The 19,221-nt window shown below is 45.4% G+C and overlaps 1 protein-coding gene across 2 annotated transcripts in view; it reads left to right on the top strand.

Moving 5' to 3' along the window:
* The window catches only part of secisbp2l (SECIS binding protein 2-like), a 32,151-nt gene that overhangs the window by 6,812 nt on the left and 6,118 nt on the right, over positions 1-19,221 (top strand). The window contains exons 3-17 of one of the 2 annotated variants that reach the window (XM_083653024.1): positions 1,052-1,382; positions 1,535-1,679; positions 4,043-4,266; positions 5,539-5,563; positions 5,665-5,780; positions 8,327-8,377; positions 9,710-9,835; positions 10,293-10,403; positions 10,509-10,676; positions 12,733-12,874; positions 12,968-13,143; positions 13,315-13,447; positions 13,580-13,742; positions 16,984-17,204; positions 18,997-19,151. In XM_083653024.1, the coding sequence (XP_083509150.1) occupies positions 1,052-1,382; positions 1,535-1,679; positions 4,043-4,266; positions 5,539-5,563; positions 5,665-5,780; positions 8,327-8,377; positions 9,710-9,835; positions 10,293-10,403; positions 10,509-10,676; positions 12,733-12,874; positions 12,968-13,143; positions 13,315-13,447; positions 13,580-13,742; positions 16,984-17,204; positions 18,997-19,151 (2,287 nt within the window). Of the gene's footprint in view, positions 1-1,051; positions 1,383-1,531; positions 1,680-4,042; positions 4,267-5,538; positions 5,564-5,664; positions 5,781-8,326; positions 8,378-9,709; positions 9,836-10,292; positions 10,404-10,508; positions 10,677-12,732; positions 12,875-12,967; positions 13,144-13,314; positions 13,448-13,579; positions 13,743-16,983; positions 17,205-18,996; positions 19,152-19,221 lie in introns of both variants that reach the window. The other variant, XM_083653023.1, reaches the window with a different exon arrangement.

Raw genomic sequence — 19,221 nt, 5'->3', positions numbered from 1 at the left:
CATCACACAATGTAGGCGGGGCATCATCACACAATGTAGGCGGGGCATCACACAATGTAGGCGGGGCATCAAACACTGTAGGCGGGGCATCAAACACTGTAGGCGGGGCATCACACAATGTAGGCGGGGCGTCACACACTGTAGGCGGGGCCTCACACAATGTAGGCGGGGCATCATCACACACTGTAGGCGGGGCATCATCACACAATGTAGGCGGGGCATCACACACTGTAGGCGGGGCGTCACACAATGTAGGCGGGGCATCATCATACACTGTAGGCGGGGCGTCACACACTGTAGGCGGGGCATCACACAATGTAGGCGGGGCGTCACACACTGTAGGCGGGGCGTCACACACTGTAGGCGGGGCCTCACACAATGTAGGCGGGGCATCACACTGTAGGCGGGGCATCACGCACTGTAGGCGGGGCATCACACAATGTAGGCGGGGCATCACACACTGTAGGCGGGGCGTCACACACTGTAGGCGGGGCATCACACAATGTAGGCGGGGCATCACACACTGTAGGCGGGGCGTCACACACTGTAAATCTTTTTACCCCCCCCCCCCCGGCTTCCCTCAAGGAAGTGAATTAAAAAGCAGTAGTTCCTCGAATGGCCACTAGGCGTCGGGGGCAGTAGGCATTCCCCGATTAAACATCTTTCCAGTGAGGGGCAAAACACGGTTTTGGTCTATATAGCTAATTTCACCTTTTCATAACAACTGTAGGCTCAATTTTCATATAACTCACCCGTTTGGAGTAAAAAAAAAAAAAAGATAGAAAAGGGGGTGATTGACAGATCGCCTGTCCAGTGATCACGCAGCTTGCCGATCACTGACCAATAGCAGGCGGAGCTGCGGGGAAACCCCCATCTCACGTGAGCTGCGGAAGGACTCAACCCCATTCCCTCCCACTCTGCTGACGACAAATCAAGATGGCGACGGCCAACGTTTGAACTCCAAACGGGAGACCAACATCAACGGGATAGCTCTGTCCATATGATTTAGGTCAGTGAGCGTAACTCAGTGTTTGGTGTCTCTCTTTCACAGGCAGCATCCTATGTATAACGGAGGGGAGCTGCGCTGGCAGCAGCCTAACCCCAGCCCTGGTGGTCCGTACCTGGCCTACCCCATCTTGTCCTCGCCCCAGCCTCCCGTCTCCAACGACTATGCTTACTACCAGATCATGCCTGCCCCGTGCCCACCCGTGATGGGCTTCTACCAGCCCTTCCCCGGTGCCTACGGTGGGCCCGTGCAGGCGGGCGTGGTCAACCCCGTGTCGGCAGACATCGGCGAAAGACCTCCTCCCACTTTGGGACAAGCGTTTGGGCTGGCCAATCAGAGGGGGAGAGGCATGATCCGACCCAATCTTCTGCCAAAGGTACAGGAGGTCACACAGGCTTTACTTTTGATTCCTCACACTGACTGACGTCACGGGTTATTTATCTCACTAACATGCACTCACCACTCTTCCTCCATCGGCACAGCTTCTGTTGAGCATGTCCTGTCTGCTCTTTCTTTCTGCTGTAGCAGCAGCAGCAGCAGCTGGGTCTGTGCCAGCCCCTGAGGGGTCGCCGGCCCCCGACCAGGAGTGTGGCGGTGCAGAAGGAGGTGTGCGCCTTGGGGCCCGACGGCAGAACCAAGACGGTGCTGTTGGTGGACGCAGCACAGCAGACCGGTAGGACTGTTGTTGCACCAATCATTCAACTACCATCGCAATCCTACCTGACACAGAGTTCAATGACCTTTCTTAACCCATTGATACCTGATGCAGCATTTGCGTGTATATCCCTCATTTGCGTGTGTATCCCTTTAAGACCACGGTCTTAAAGGGATACACACACAAATGCTGCATCAGGTATCAATGGGTTAAAAAATCTAGAAGCTAAATACTGCAATTTGTGCAATAATAAAATAATCCACACTGTTACTGATGTTCACTTTACTGACTGGACCTAATGCACCTTACTCTATATTATTATAGCTATTATTATGACTCACACTGCTCTATATAATATAATATCATGTACCTCACATTGTTACTTTTTACTCAATGCTACTTGATAAGATGGTAGGAGAAAGCACACTTTATGACACTTTATTGTATATGCTACCAAACTTATATTTTATTGTTTTTATGGTCTTACTCTATTCCTATGCCTCTTATAAATAATGTCTCTACAGTATATGTTTATATTTTTCCCTACCTGAGTCACCTGTAGCATGACTCAATTTCCCCTCAGGGATCAATGCAGTTTTTCTGATTCTGAAGTTGTTGCAAGTACGCATGTGCACGTACATGCTGTTATTGGCTCAGGGACTGAAAACTGTTTTGAGTCGACATAGGTTGTGTAGTGCTGGTGTCCTCAGTCATGGCGATAGAGAATATATCTGTTTCAAATCTCATAATCCAATTCAAAGTGATGTTCGTTCCTCCGTTCTGTAATTTACCTTATTCGATTGACGTCACTCACGTACGGGCACGCCCACCGCCGCCATATTGTTGACATAGTGCTGCAGCTTTAAGTGACAACCTATGTGAGAGCAGCGTGTATAGGAAGCTAGCCGCCGTTAGCGTTACCTGTATCGTTCCAATTGTGTTCGGATGGTGACCTGCGTTACACACGGCTGTAGTAATGACAGCAATAAAGTCTGCGTGGTTTGTTTCTATCTCTACCGTCCACAGACGTGAAGGGAGCGAGACTGAGGATACGTCAGCAGCACAGGAGATGTGTGGATAGTTAGGAGAGACAGGTGAAACTTTCTGACAGCTCCTCACAGCAAAGTCTGTTCACCTCGTTTTTTCTTTTGTTTATTATTACAGGCATTAACGGCAGCATACAAACAACAACTCTGAGGTTTTTATCGCTGTCATCACTATCGCTATTTTGTAATGGAAAAGAAACGACAATAAGGCCGTTACTATAGTTGTCAGCTGCAGGACGGTATGTCAACAATATGGCGCTGTCCGGGGTTAGCGAATAAGGTCTATAGCAGGGAAGCCAAGACTTGAGACATTCACATCACTAGTTGAAGTGATGTCTTTGTGTTTTTCTGATAAGAATCTTTGCTGCCAGTGAGGAAGTTGGACACAACAATGCCAGTAAGAGCAGTCTGTAGTCTTACAGGTTGAGGATGACGCTGGTGCCTGACTTCTGAGAGAGCAAGAATGCAGAGTTTCCAGTTGTGGACGACGTCCTGACATATTCTGTGCAGTGCGTGATGTCACCACCGATGTCTTCTGCTCTAAGAAGATGCTTGATCTTTTAATAGTTTGGAATTTTTCCACTTGACCATGGTTTCTGTCACATGAAAAAAGTCGTGTTGTTATTCAATACAAAGGAGGTAGTACTACTTTGCACCAAATAGATACAGTCGGTCTGTGGGGGAACGCTGGCGAGCGAGTGGGGTAAAAGAAAAACATATATCTCAATGGGCTGACTCACCAAAGGACGGTGCTGCGGCTCTACACTACACTACAGGATTGGGGATTCTAGAGCAGGTACATACACGTCTGTTCAGATGTGCGTTTACTGCGGTGGTTGAATCTCTGATCGTGCCTGGGCTGGGCTAGCAGCTAAATGCTAACTATGCTCAATGGCGAGAACGGGGGGGGGGGGGGGGGGGGGGTTACCACGCCCCCAGCCAGCTACCCACCCCAGCATCTATGACTAGACACAGACTGTCTCTATGAGTCTCCACTGAATTATCTAAATGATCCACACTTTTTAAAAAATATGTTATAATGGTGATGAGAATGAGAAGATGATTGATGCTTTTAATAGTTTGGAATGCCCACTTGATTATGGTTTCTGTCATGTGAAAATTATTCGAAACAAAGTAGGTACTATTTTGCACTAATTATCCACACTTGAGAACATACTTTTATAGTTTTTATTTTAATTAAATTTATTTTAATTTTATATAATTTTATAGCAACCCCAAAGCAGCCATTCCCCTTGAGAACACTGTATAAACAAGCTTGCTGTCTTCATTCTGGGTCGGAGTCAAAGTGTGACGTTTCTCCTGCCTTGTGTCCAGACTTCCCGGGGGAGTTGTCGGGCCGGGGCGCTGGCGAGCGGGCGAGCCCCCTGCTGTGGAAGAACCGCACGAAGAGGAGACGCGCGTCCCACCCAGCCGAGGCCTACAGCGAGCAGGGAGCCAGCGAGGCAGATATAGACAGTGACAGTGGCTACTGCAGTCCCAAACACAACCAGGCCACTGGGCTGACACAACGTGCAGGAGAGAGCGCTGCAGCGCCCATGGTAACCTGCTCATTTAACATGCATTGAATATCGGCACCGGGCTTCAACCGCAACATTTATTTTAGCTCGGGTGGTTGAGGACAGTATCCATACATCTAACTTATTAGTGAAAGAGTCCGATGATCTGAGAGTTTTGTATCTGTACGGTGTGTCACATAGCTTACTATTCCCGCTGCAGGGAGAGAGTCTGGCAAGCAATAGACCCTTCTCACGGGGGCCATTTTGTGTCGAGAAGCCAGGGTAAACACAGGTGCAAGCAAAACACTAATGAGGGTTTCCAACTTCCAATCATGGAAGTTGGAAACCCTCATTAGTGTTTTGCTTGCACCTGTGTTTACCCTGGCTTCTCGACACAAAATGGCCCCCGTGAGAATATACTACCGCGCCCGTGACCTGACGCAGCTGAATTTTTTTAATTCCGTGATTGCCCCTAATTACCTAATGATGTGATTGTGATGCCATCAGTGATGATGTCATCAGTGATGTCATCCTTCCTGGCTGAGGCCAGAGCAATTTAGAGAGAGGGAGTGGCGTCAGCGGCGGACCAAAATGCGTGACGCATTAGCCAATGAACAGCCAGGAAGGGGTCTCGTGCTACTTTTGCATGCTAAAATAAAGCTGATAATGTACAATTTGATAAAAAAAAAAACTTTCAAAGTACAACAGAAACTGTCCATTTTGCTGCAACTCGACAGTGTTGCTTAATCCAGAACCTTACTTCCTGGAACTCCAAGAGTAAAAAACTGGTCCATTGGAGTGAATGGAGATGTCGCGACTCTTATAGAGGCTAGGTTCAGTGATGATGTCATCAGTGATGATGTCATCAGTGATGTCATAGAGCAGGCGAGTCCGTGCGTATGCGACGTGCAGTGGGGCGAGCCTAGGAATCAATTGCTAGTTCTTAGAAAGAGCTTAATAGGGTTTGATAATAGGTTAGGGTTGTGATAGGGTTGTCAGTTGTGATAATGTAATCTTAGAGAAAAAACTTTTTTTAAATCTTCATACAGTACACATTGATACACCCCCCCCAGACACTCAACTATAGTATCTGGAAGTGTCCATGGCCATATTGGATTGAATTCTTAGCTTTCTGTATTGCAAGAGCATTGTTTGTCCACTTCATTCTATAATTATACAGTCCACAGTTGCTTTAGGCACACCTGTTTGCATACCTGGTTGGTGGAAAATACCGGTGTGTCTGTGTGGACTGTTACATTATACCAATGACTGCAATATCTATTTATATGCTCTCTTCTTTTGTTCTTTGTGTAGGGAGTAGAAGCTGGTGTCATGACAGGTAAGCCTGCTGTGATTTGAGTTTGTAGTTTCACCAACAGGTGGCGCTCTCTCCTTTACTTCAATGTTACTATGAACGTCTCTTGTCGTGTATCTCTGTAGCTGGGAGCTGGGTGAATGTAGCCTCTCAAGCTACCCAGAAGCCCTGGGGAGACAGGAGCAGTCCGTTCCACAGAGCAGACCAGAGGAAGAACCCAGAGCAGAGGAACTTCTCACAGGTACAGTTCTATGTCCCACTGGAGTAAACGCACCACCTCGTGTTAAGAGTCTCCTGACCTGCTTTTCAGGAAAAAAAATCGCTATTCACGATGTTCCGGCCGCGGCTACTGGCTCGTTTCCCGGCCAGGGTATACGCATAACATACCTGCTTATTTCTCAGTTGGCATTGAGTATACCCACTTCTAACGCACACAGGGTTCCTAGCCTACGGATGGCGGAAATCCTTGTAAACACTTGAATTTTAATGTGGTCTTTTAACAGTGTTTGGATTTTGAGAAAAATGCTTGCAACTTCTTTAAATTTAGCCTGCTGCAGGCTAATAGCTAACAGTCGATTGAATCATCGATTCATTTTTGTCGATTCTCAGGAGGGATTGAAGGGTGATACACTATTAGGGCTGGGCAATATAATAGATACGGCAATATATCGCAATATTTTATTTCCCGATACTGTATCGCCAAGAATCGCGATATTTAAAATAAAAAAAATAAAAAAATGCAGGCCATGCCATGCCAGGCCTCTGCATCTGGTGATTCCCACCCCTAATCGATACTGTATCGATATTTCCCATATCGATGCGTTCAGTAACACTCAACACTCAGTAGTTTTGACTAAATCTGTCCACTAATTTATCAGTATAAAGTGATGTACATATTATTACACTACCTGGGTGGTACACAGTGTGTTGTATCTTTAGCTCTATTATTTAATTTTGAGTAAATTCTGTAGAATATCGCAATATATCGCAATATGTATCGCATCGCAATATATCGTAATACAATCGTATCGTGACCCAAGTATCGTGATACGTATTGTATCGTGAGATCCTTGCCAATACCCAGCCCTATACACTATGGTAGCGAGTACTATTATTGCATGTCAAGTTTACGGCACGTTCATTTATGGAACTTGCAACGTAACCAAAACTGCTACCCGTGACATCCGACGACACGAGGTTTGACGTGTTGCATCCTGAGAGATGTTTTTCTGCTTTTCTGTTGTTTTTCACACCGTTCTGTGTAAACTCGACATAACTGTTGTTGTGTGTGAAAGTCCCAGGAAATCAACACTTTCAGAAATACTCAGAGCAAGCCCATCTGCCACCCGCAGTGCCAGTCGCTCGGATCACATTTTCGCCCCCCATTCTGATGTTTGCTGTGAACACGAGCTGAAGCCGCTGACCTGTTAGCCTATCTGCATGATCTGATGCACTGCACTGCTGCCACGTGATTGGCTGAATGGATAATTGCATGGCATGAATACACAGGTGGTACAGGTGTTCCTATTAAAGTGCTCAGTGAGCATACATCTCTGGTATCAATGGATTCATGGTGGCTACACAGTTGTTGCAGCATTGCTGTCACGAAACATCATTTGACTTGCTTGTAGCTAGGGCTGGGTATCGCCACTGACTTCCCGATACGATTCCGATACACAAGGTCCCAAGTCAATACGATTTCCGATACGATACGATTCGATATCGATATTTTAGTTACAATACCAGTTTTGCTTTGATAATGGAAGAGATTCTCAAAGAACTAATGCTGTAAATTGTACAAGGAACCCTCTAACCTGGTGCATTATTAAAAAATATTAATATTTACATTAAGAATTGACCATAAAGCATGCAGTTACATCATGTAATTATTTTTTATTTAAACATGACCAACGTAGTCATTCAATCAACATCTTATCTTTCTTTACAGTCTTCTGTCTCTTTCTTTACAGTCTTCTGTGAGAAGCCGAGCAAATATAGATTTCCACTATACAACAGAATCATTGCAACAGCAGCATGTTGTAAACAGTGTTTCATAAAGTATAAATGCTTTGCAAATAAAATAAAATCAAATGAAATACAGCTCATGAACATTTCCAGTTCACAAACATTATAGTGCAAACAGATTTGTGGTCTGTACATCTGGCTCATGGTGCATGCACAATGCACATGTAGCCTACAGTTTTATGTTTTTGTTTCAACTACAAACATAAATAAATGTCAACTTGAAACTATGTTTTAACTACCACAAACAGCCTATAATATTATAGCCTATGTTTCTTTAAAAAAATGTTTTTTTTGTGTGTAAAATATCGATACTGGGATTTAATTATGTATCGATACTTGTTCCTTCACATGAATATCGATTCTATATCGATTTTTTTAACCCAGCCCTACTTGTAGCACAGTAACATCTGATGTCATGTGATGAAGTGAAATAATTTGTGTGTGTGTGTGTGTGTGTGTGTGTGTGTGTGTGTGTGTAAAAGGTGTAGGAACCCTGTGTGCAGGGCGAGGGGAGTCGAGGAATATGTAGATGCTGTTTGCTTAAGTGTAACTAAATATTTGCTTGAGCTAAATACTTAGCAGTGGTGTAATATATTATATAATATATAACATAATAATATTTATATATATATAAATACTTAGCAGTGGTGCAGCAGCCTATCATCATATCTGATCTTTTGAGTTCAACTGAATAGAGTCATTTAAAACGTCTCCTCTAGACACACTGTAACTTGTGAATCCATGCGTTGATGTGTTTAACAGAGACACATGGAGGCAGGAGGGACAGATTGGAGACATACCAGCAGAGCCCAGGTGATTCAATGTGTACAAATAAATCAAGCTAAAATAAATGTATTTCCTGGTTTAGCTACTGTAAGGATGTTGTTGATGCCATGAAAGGGGTGCTTATCTCCTAACTGACATCCTTGTGATGAGGAGCTATGTCAGAGCCATGTGGTTGATCTGAAATGACCAACACACCTCCAGTTGAGTTAGGTCATGATCCTTACTCCCTCAGGCCAAGCAGTACAAGTTAAGTGACAATGTGCAAATTAGAGCTGCAACGATTAACGATAATCAACTATTTTGATAATTGATTAATCGTTTTGAGTAATCTTTTAAGAAAAAGTCAAAATTCTCTGATTCGTGCTTCTAAAATGTGAATATTTTCTGGTTTCTTTACACCTGTATGACAGTAAACTAAATATCTTTAGGTTGTGGACAAAACAAGACATTTGAGGGCGTCATCTTGGGCTTTGGGAAACACTGATCGAAATCTTTTCACCATTTTCTGACATTTTATAGACCAAACAACTAATCGATTCATCGAGAAAATAATCGGCAGATTAATCGATAATGAAAATAATCGTCAGTTGCAGCCCTGGTGCAAATACTACTGGCCCATTTTTGGCCGAACTAAACATGCAAGAGTAATCTTACTGTTTATAACACATGGCGTTTCTCCTTTGCTGGACGGGCTGTTTTTAAAGAAACATTTTTGGACATAAATTAAGAGTATAGTGACTTCGCGAGGCACCACCACACCACAGGAAGTGGAATTTGTCTGTCCGGGAGGAAGAGATTAGCCTACGTTAGCGCAGGCAGTGTAGATCCAACCCAGGTGATCTGTAAAGTGTGTAGATCCAACCCAGGTGATCTGTAAAGTGTGTAGATCCAACCCAGGTGATCTGTAAAGTGTGTAGATCCAACCCAGGTGATCTGTAAAGTGTGCAAAAGTACATGCAGCAGAGGCAAAGGTGTTCAAACATCTGTCAACATCTGTAATGCACAATCACTTGCATTTCAAGCAGCCCTGGTATCCACCCGACCTACCACGAGTAGCAACAACACAGCCATGTCCTATCCCAATGTACGGCAATTAAGACATTTCCAATTAACAAACAATGACCTACTAGTCTTGTTTGTATTGGTGTTGCTGGACTCACCTACAGGTTGATGGCCCTTGAGGAAATCTCCTGCTCCTCCAGATCGTCAGTCTGCGCCCTGCCGGCCATCTTTTCTTCACTTACTAAAAGGGACCAGTTTGTACTACAGACTGACAGAAGGGTCAGGTCAGAGACGTATTCATGACCAGTGGTATCCTCTCTGACCCCCATCGCCCCCTTCTCTCTCTTTGCCTTTCAGGATTTCCACAGCGGCTACCCGGGGCGTCCTGGGCACCAGAACCTGAACCCCAACCCGGCAGAACGGAGGCTGCAGCCCGGAGTGGTCACCGGTGCAGAGCTGACGCCCGAGCCACTCTACTTTGAGGTGAAAGAGGTTTTTACACAATGCAGTGCAGTGGTGACCGTCACATTATACACGATTGTATATTTACTACATATCTTGTATACTGTACATAACAGATGTTTATTTGTTTTATGTTTTATATTTTGTGTAACCTAACGGCTGTATTATATAGTCTGTATTCTGTACCCTGTTTTTATAATTGCCTTATAACATCTAGGGACAAACATTGCAAACTAGCTTAGGCTATAAATGTCAGGATATATAACAAAGACTGTTTCCTGTGAATGTTCTATGTTTATGTATCTGTCCCTATAGAAATAAACTTTTCAATCAATCAATTTTACGAAATGTCTATGGGAAAATAAATGGCGGAAGACAATCTCTGGTACAGTGCTGAAGCAGGAAGTGACGTTCACTTTGCCTCTGTATTAGAATGAGAGTGTCTTTGTTGTTGCTAAAATGTCTTCATGTCTGTCAGGATGAAGATGAGTTCCCAGATCAGGCCACAGGAGGGGCGGTCCAACGCCACGCCAAACCAGAATCCAGCCCAGTCCAGACCCAGGCACAACCCAAACTCCTCAAAAACCTGGTAAAGGAAACGACCCATCTCACTCAACGCCCTTATCAGAGTTATTTAGTTTGGTGTGTGTGCACTGTTTGCAAGGCTGACTAAAACGCTGTCTCTGCCCCACAGCTGGATAACCTCCCAGAAAACTCCCCCATCAACATTGTTCAGACTCCCATCCCCATCACCACCTCCGTCCCCAAGAGGGCCAAGAGCCAGAGGAAGAAGGCCCTGGCTGCTGCCCTGGCCACGGCACAGGAGTACTCCGAGATCAGCATGGAGCAAAGGAAGTTACAGGTAAGCCCTGGCTGCTGCCCTGGCCACGGCACAGGAGTACTCCGAGATCAGCATGGAGCAAAGGAAGTTACAGGTAAGCCCTGGCTGCTGCCCTGGCCACGGCACAGGAGTACTCTGAGATCAGCATGGAGCAAAGGAAGTTACAGGTAAGCCCTGGCTGCTGCCACGGCACAGGAGTACTCTGAGATCAGCATGGAGCAAAGGAAGTTACAGGTAAGCCCTGGCTGCTGCCCTGGCCACGGCACAGGAGTACTCCGAGATCAGCATGGAGCAAAGGAAGTTACAGGTAAGCCCTGGCTGCTGCCCTGGCCACGGCACAGGAGTACTCTGAGATCAGCATGGAGCAAAGGAAGTTACAGGTAAGCCCTGGCTGCTGCCCTGGCCACAGCACAGGAGTACTCTGAGATCAGCATGGAGCAAAGGAAGTTACAGGTAAGTCCTGGCTGCTGCCCTGGCCACGGCACAGGAGTACTCTGAGATCAGCATGGAGCAAAGGAAGTTACAGGTAAGCCCTGGCTGCTGCCCTGGCCACGGCACAGGAGTACTCTGAGATCAGCATGGAGCAAAGGAAGTTACAGGTAAGCCCTGGCTGCTGCCCTGGCCACGGCACAGGAGTACTCTGAGATCAGCATGGAGCAAAGGAAGTTACAGGTATCAGCGCACACTCTCTCCGTCTGCTCTTCGGGTAATCAGAGACCCAATCTGTTGAAGCTCATGACTTGTTGATGAGTTTCCGAGTCTGGTTTTAACAGTGTTAAAGATTCATTCATGTCTTTATCGCAGACTCCTGGTCCTTAAAAGTACACTAAATACAATACAGACTACAAATTCATCAGTTCTACAGATTAAAACAATTCCCTTACTGGCATTGCATTTGATATCATGTACTGTATATTCCACACCATACACAGTACATACAGTAAGGAGCTGCTGTATGTATGTGTGTGTATGATTGTGAAAAATATGTTGTGTATGATCTATCTAAGAGCCAGCGATCTCTGTGTGCACAGTTTCGTTCTGGGATATTACCAGTTACCACTACATATTGAAACAGGACGGTACGTTGGAACTGAAGTAGATGAAAGGCTATGTGGCTACTGTGATCTTGGCGTAGTTGAGGATGAAACCCACTTTCTACTGTACTGCCCATTCTATGACGACCTAAGAAAAGCACTCTTTGACAATGTACCGTCACATGTAGGTCTGTCCCTGGATAGCGATATTGTTAAATTGTTATTTAATAACCATACATTTGCAATATCTAATTATATCCATAAAGCCTGGAACAGAAGGAAACATCTAACTTATGCACAGTGGCACTGTAGATAGATCATACCAACATGGTTTACATTTGTCTTCATTTCTAAGCATTCTTCACATGGTTTGTATTGTAAATTGCATCATCTTGTCTAGCCGCTAACATCCTTTTTTTTTTTTTTTTTTTTTGCCCTCCTTCACTCTATCTTGAATGGTTAGAGGGAGGGGGGAAAAAAGTTTGTGTAGGTCTGATTGGAGTCATATATTTTATTTATAATGTTTATTATTTTGTGTCAGTGTGTTGGCACTGGAAACAATTGTTGTCTTTAAAATGTGTCTGAATAATCCCATAAGGGATGGGCTGCGTGCAGCCAGACACGAAAATAAAATATTCATTCATTCATATATATACATATATACAGTATAATAATATATAAAAGTGGTACTTTTAATCGTTTAAAAAAATTAAAAACGGCATCGATAGCAGCACCTATCTCGTCTATGGTGGCCGCCATTGTTGTTATTACACCGCGTTGGTCCCGCCCCTTTTTCGCTGTTTATTGCCACTGAATCGTTAGTCCCCCTCGGCGCTGATTAGCTAATCGTTTGTTCAACCGAGGAAATCACTCTTGCAGCCAAGAGCCAAGCAGCCAAAACTGGGCGGATTGGAAGATCTGGACCCGGGACAATTGGTACCAAAAGATCTGGTTCTCAGCGCTGTCTCGTCCCAGTTTAGCATTTTGATCTTAGTTGCGTTTGACCGGCTCAGCGGTGTGGTGACCCAGTTGTGCTTCTGCAGGAGGCACTCACCAAAGCAGCGGGGAAGAAGAGTAAAACTCCAGTCCAGCTGGACCTGGGAGACATGCTCGCAGCGCTGGAGAAACATCAGCAGGCCATGAAAGCCAGACAGCTCACCAACACCAAGCCTCTGTCTTTCACAGGTATCCCTAAACACAAACAGACATGTTACATACTCGCACACACACACACACACACACCGTGCCTGTACGCTTACTCCGTGTCCTCCTCTCCAGTAGGTACATCGACTCCGTTCCACGGTTCAGGTTCAACCATTGTGCCGTCCATGCTGAAAGGCCAGCAGCAGTCCTACTCCGGCCCTCACAACGCCTTGGACTCCACCGCGCCGCGCGTCAAGAGAGGAAAGGAGAGAGAGGTCCCCAAAGTCAAACGGCCCACGGCCCTCAAGAAGGTAAATGGTGATTTAGCTTTCAAGATTTTGGGAAAGTGCAGGAAGACATTATTCAATCGACACGGAAATGAATTGGTAAATGAATGAGGTTCATGGAATCAAGGAAGTACACTGCCAGATTTTCCAAAGAGCGACGTTGTTTGTCACACTCTTTGTTTGTGTCGTGTCTAGATCATCTTGAAGGAACGTGAGGGGAAGAAGGGGAAGGCCAGTGTAGAAGCAGGTTCTGCAGGCCAGGAGGAGCATGGAGACGAGGAGCTCCATTTTACCGATGATCTCACAAGAGAGCTTGCCTCCCAAGAAGGTGAGCACAGGGTCATGATTAAATTAATTAATTAGTACTAATTGGACCCATGTCTCGTTAGTCGTTAGCATGATACAGTGCTTAATTGATTTCTGACGGTGATTTCTTGTGTGCTGTGTGGGTGCCCCACAGAGAACGGTCTGAGCATGCCCAGTGATGCGTCCCTCTCCCCGGCCAGTCAGAACTCTCCGTACAGCATCACGCCCGTATCCCAGGGTTCCCCTGCCAGCTCTGGCATCGGGAGTCCCATGGCCTCTAACGCCATCACCAAGATCCACAGCCGGCGCTTCAGAGAGTAAGTGCACACACTTTACCCACCCAGAGTGAGATGCAGAGATTTATTATTATTATTATTATTTCTTTTATTATTGTTATTATTTCTGATTTTGCCCCCATTTTCTCCCCATTTGTACTTGTACTGGCTAATTTACCCCTGCTGCCCCGGTCGCTGCTCCACCCTCTGCCGATCTGGGGAGAGCCGTAGACTAGCACCATGCTTCCTCCGACACGTGCGCAGTTGCCAGCCTCTTCACCGGCAGGACGTAGCACGTGGGAGGATCACGCTATTCCCTTCCGCCCTGACCAGGCGCCCCGACTGACCAGAGGAGGCGCTAGCGCAGCGGACCAGGACACATACCCCCAATCCGGCTTCCCACCCGCAGACGCCAGCCAATCGTGCCTGTATGGACGCCCGACCAAGCCGGAGGTAACACGGGGGGGGGGGGTCGCGAACCTGCGACCCTCGTGTTGGTAGGCAGGGAATCTACCGCTACACCGCCCGGACGCCCGATAAGCAGAGTTTTGAACGGGGCAGATCTTTTCTAGGAATCTCAGGAATTGGAATGTCACAGAATGTTGTGGCAACCGAAATATTTGTCCCACCCAAAAAAAAAGTCACAGAGCCTCGGCTGTGACGGGCACAGTACTCTAAACGTTAACGGGTTCGTTTTAAGGGCGGAACTCTACAATAAAGAATTGTAGAGAGTATGGCAGAGATGCCTCGCACGTTACCCCTCGTCAGCAGAATGTATGCCAGTGGTCACAAACGGTGCTTTGTCCTTCCATGTCCTTCGCTGTAGGCCCATTGTCCCGGCCCACCCTCCTCTCTAACACATCCTGCATTTAAAGCCTCCAAAGAGGACTTCTGGAGCCAATCTCCTCCTCCTCCGCTCGGACCACCGTGACTCTCCTTCCTCGGACCACATCACGTAGGCCTCCGATAGCTACTCCCATCAGACCCGTCCACTGCTGGGCGTAGTATGCACGCTTGTCCCATGGCTCTGCTCTGGTGACAAAGATTGCAGGGCTCTTCCTGGTTCAGAAAAGGCCTCAGGTCGACCATGAAACACTGAAGAGGTTTATTAACTTTGTGTAAGGGGCATTTTAAGGATAAGGCTTGAATGTTAAATCCCCTTAATTGCCAGATTATAACCTTTTATTTAATCAGGTAAGTCACATTGAGATCAAGATCTCATTTTCAAGTGAGACCTGAGTACATAAATGTATGTAAAAACATCAATCAATAAAACAATAAAACATCCATCAGTAAACAATAAAATCATAAAAGCAACAACAACAAACAAGAATAGATAAAGGTCTCATAACTGAAACATTTATTCGGTCAGTTTTTTCCTCTGCACCCATCACCTTTTTAAAGCTGTGCACAAACCTTTCTCAAGCACTCAGTTCAATGATCGAAATAATCATTAACACATTGAGTGCCAAGGACGTCTGTGCACGTCCTAAAAAAAAGTAACGTTCAGTGCCAAGGACGTCTGTGCACGTCCTAAAATCATAATTCATATTATTCCATAATTCTGCTGTTTAAGGTCGTACCCAGCCAGTGAGCATGAATCCCTTCAAGGGATCACACGGCGCCACCTTAAACATCGACACGGAAGCTGCGCCACCCACCTCAGATCCTTTACTTTGTACAGGAGACAGCAGGGAAAGACGTGATCAAAGAGGAAACCGATGCATGCTTCAGCCAGAGCCGTATATATTGCTCTGTCTACAGCGGAGAGTGGGCTCGGCTGCATCCGCGCTCACAACTGAGCTCTTATGCTTCTATCTATCTCCACACGATTCCCTGCCAGAAAGCCAGCATCCGAAGCCGAACGGCCAAGCCTTTTCGTTCAGTCGCGTTTGGCATTTCCTTGATGCGCGCTGGGATTCGTCCGGGGCAAAAACGGAGTCTCAGAAAACAAACTCTGTGCGTGTGGGGAGGAGCCCGCAGCTCAGAGGTGGAGAGGGGGGGGGAGAGGGGGGGGGGGGGCACGCAGGCTGCACAGAAACCACACCACCACATCAGAAAACACCAGCCAGAGTCAGTGAATGTGCTCGAAATTAGAGTGCAAAAGGTATTCATAAAAGTGACTATATCTTGGAAAGTAAAAAAAAAACGACAGAAAACCCTTGAAAGTGCACTTTTTTCAAAGGCTGTCATTTCATAATGGAACTGTCTAGAAACAAAATTTCTTCTTTGGAAGAAGCAGGAGTGTTCAATGTTTCATTAAAGTCCAGCCCTATCAATATAGCCCTAATAGAAAAAATGCTATAGCTGTTTTCAACTGAATGGAAGTGAATCTGGCACAGGCTGCAGACAATTTTACTGAAGCGCTGTGGCACTCAATGTGTTAAGCGTTAAAATAATACTTTAGTTATCTGTCATTTTGATGTTGTATTTTTCTATTTTTTTAACTGGACGTTAAATTGCTGCAGAGCAGACTGATGTCATATGTTGTAAGTAGCATGTTTTAAATAAAATGTGTAATTTCAAAGAGACAGAGGAAGAAGGCCTGGGTGTGTTAAGTATTTCAAAGCTCCTTAACACACTGTGATTGGTTGCCTTTGCAAGTATCAAAAAATCAACGGCAAAAAAGACTCATTCTTGACTAAACTTGGAGTGAGAGAGAAAGAGGTCTAAACTCAGAGGGAATCCATTAAGATATTTGATATCAAATCAACATGTCTCACACAATCTCTGTGTCAGGGAGAATAGGAGTGTGAGAGCAGTTGGAAGGCAGAATCAGTTGGAGTTGCAGTTTCTTTGCATGTTGTAAAAGTATTATGTCACCAAAACACACTTAATAGAGTAAGGCCTTCAGCTAGCATTTCGTAGGACTGTTGGTCTTCATTAATAATGGTAAAATGATAAATGGACTGCATTTATATAGCGCTTTTATCCAAAGCGCTTTACAATGTGCCTACATTCACCCATTCACACACCGAAGGCGGCAAGCTGCCACGCAGGGTGCTGCTGGCACAGCCATCGGGAGCAATTTGGGCTTCAAGTGTCTTGCCCAAGGACACTTCGATATGCGGACTGGAGGAGCCGGGGATCGAACCGCCAACCTTTCCGATTAGTGGACGACCCGCTCTACCTCCTGAGCCACAGCCTGCCCATTAATAGTGATTGGCAACTTGACATCCAACCCCAAAAAAATGAAGAGAAGTTCAATTTCTGAACCTCTTGTTGATCTGTGAACCTCCGTTAAGATGTTCCCTGCTCTCTCCTGTGCCTTTTCCCTCGACAGGTACTGCAACCAGGTGCTGAACAAGGAGATCGACGAGAGTGTGACCCTGCTGCTGCAGGAGCTGGTTCGCTTCCAGGAGCGGGTCTACCAGAAGGACCCCACCAAGGCCAAGTCCAAACGCCGCCTGGTCATGGGCCTCAGAGAGGTCACCAAGCACATGAAGTTGACCAAGATCAAGTGCGTCATCATCTCCCCCAACTGTGAGAAGATCCAGGCCAAAGGTGGGGGGGTCACCAATGTTACGGCAAACACAGCTTTATTCAACAGCCATCCATACTGGCTCCATATCCATAGTGAGACGGTGAAATCTGACCATATGGAAATATAAGCTATTCACCTTATGTAGCCACGCCCATTTGACCCGGTTGTGTGGTCGTGTGACGACTTCTGGCTAAAGAAAAAGAAAATTGCTGGCTGCTCCAATATCCTCTAACTCTGAATGAACTAATAATTTAGCCAATTGTATGTAACATACCAAATAAAAGCAAACGGCAATGTCTAAGAATGCAACGCCATGTAACTGGCTCGTTAAGTCTCGCATTCCAGGGAATTACGTTAACGTCTGCGGGTCTTATAGACGTAAGTGTCTCAAGCGCTCGGAGGAGAGAAAACTATCTGAAGCTTTCTTTGTTGGAGTCCAGCTATGTTTTACAAGAAAGTGCTCGTCATTGACGATAACGTTATCTGACCTGGCTAACAGTGGATACTCGCTTGCTTGCTGTGTACCGAGCTCAAAGTAGTAGGCTACGTTCTTTATTTTATCCCCTGCACTGTCCGCTACAAAAACAACTCTCTTATTTTGTGCTCTGACCGCCGGAAGTGTTAACAGGACTCGGAAGAATTTGGCCCACTGGTCTGAACATAAGGTGAATATATGTGCAGCGAATCCAAAACAAGCAGCAGGAAGTTGCAGTGTTATGTCACTTCCTTGAGGAGGGAAATCCAACTATGAGCGAATCATGTAAACTGTGCTGCATCAAACAAATTATGAACCGGATGATTCCCAGTTAGCGGGTCATTAATGTGCATGTAAACGTGGTACTTGTCTTGAGGATCAGTCCTCCCTTTTTAACTTTTCTATTGCGTCAGAATCACAATCACTTTTATTGCCGCAATATGCAAGATGACATAATGAGGGATTTGTCTTAGTATACAGCGTAGCGGTCAATATTCAGAGATAAAAGGAAAATAGAAAAATATCTCAAAGACAAAATCACAAGATTGCAAGTGCAGTCCAATACAATATATACATGAATAGGAGTGTTAAAGGAACACTCCGCCCATTTTCAACCAGCTTTGTATCATTAGAACATCAGTAGTATATCAGAAAACTGTAAACTGTTTTGAAGTCTGTCATTTAATTTGACAGTTATTGAGTGTTAAAGTGTGGACCAGTGACATCACTGGTCCACACTAACTCAAATGAATAACTCATTCACTCAAATCAACTCTCAATAACTGTCAAACTATTCATCATTCATCTAGTTTGACAGTTATTGAGAGTTGATTTGAGTGAATGAGTTATTAATTTGAGTTAGTGTGGACCAGTGATGTCACTGGTCCACACTTTAACACTCAATAACTGTCCAATTAAATGACAGACTTCAAAACAGTTTACAGTTTTCTGATATACTACTGATGTTCTAATGAGACAAAGCTGGTTGAAAATGGGCGGAGTGTTCCTTTAAGTTGACATTAAATAGGCATTTACAGTCCAAGTTAATAGGCATTAAATATGATTTAATCGGAATCTTTTTGGGGGGGGTTCTCATGCCAGTGAGGGGGATTCAACTGTGTTCAGGCGGTAGGGGGGGATCAGGGCTTTTACCCAAAACACCACCAGAGGGCAGTGCTTACAAACCCAACAGTCAATGATGGATGGATGGATACAGAGTGGTGCAGACAGTTGCTACTAGTATACTATTACAAAAATACTAGCCCCCCCCCTCAAGTAGTTAGCTGGCATTTTTTATTCTATCATTTTAGCATTCTACATGTTTCCCTGTGCTGCAGGTGGTTTAGATGAAGCTCTATACAATGTCATTGCCATGGCCCGGGAGCAGGAGATCCCCTTCGTCTTTGCTCTGGGCAGGAAGGCTCTCGGACGCTGTGTCAACAAACTAGTGCCCGTTAGTGTGGTGGGCATCTTCAACTACTCTGGAGCCGAGGTAAGGCCAACCCCTCAGATATACACATGCTTTCCAAAAAATTTGAATATCATGGAAATATGGGACATGG

The sequence above is a fragment of the Poromitra crassiceps genome, assembly GCF_964638095.1.
Source record: "Poromitra crassiceps genome assembly, chromosome: 16".
Lineage (NCBI taxonomy): Eukaryota > Metazoa > Chordata > Actinopteri > Beryciformes > Melamphaidae > Poromitra > Poromitra crassiceps.
Note: the sequence above shows the minus strand (reverse complement) of the source record. Positions and strands in the feature narration are given on the sequence as shown.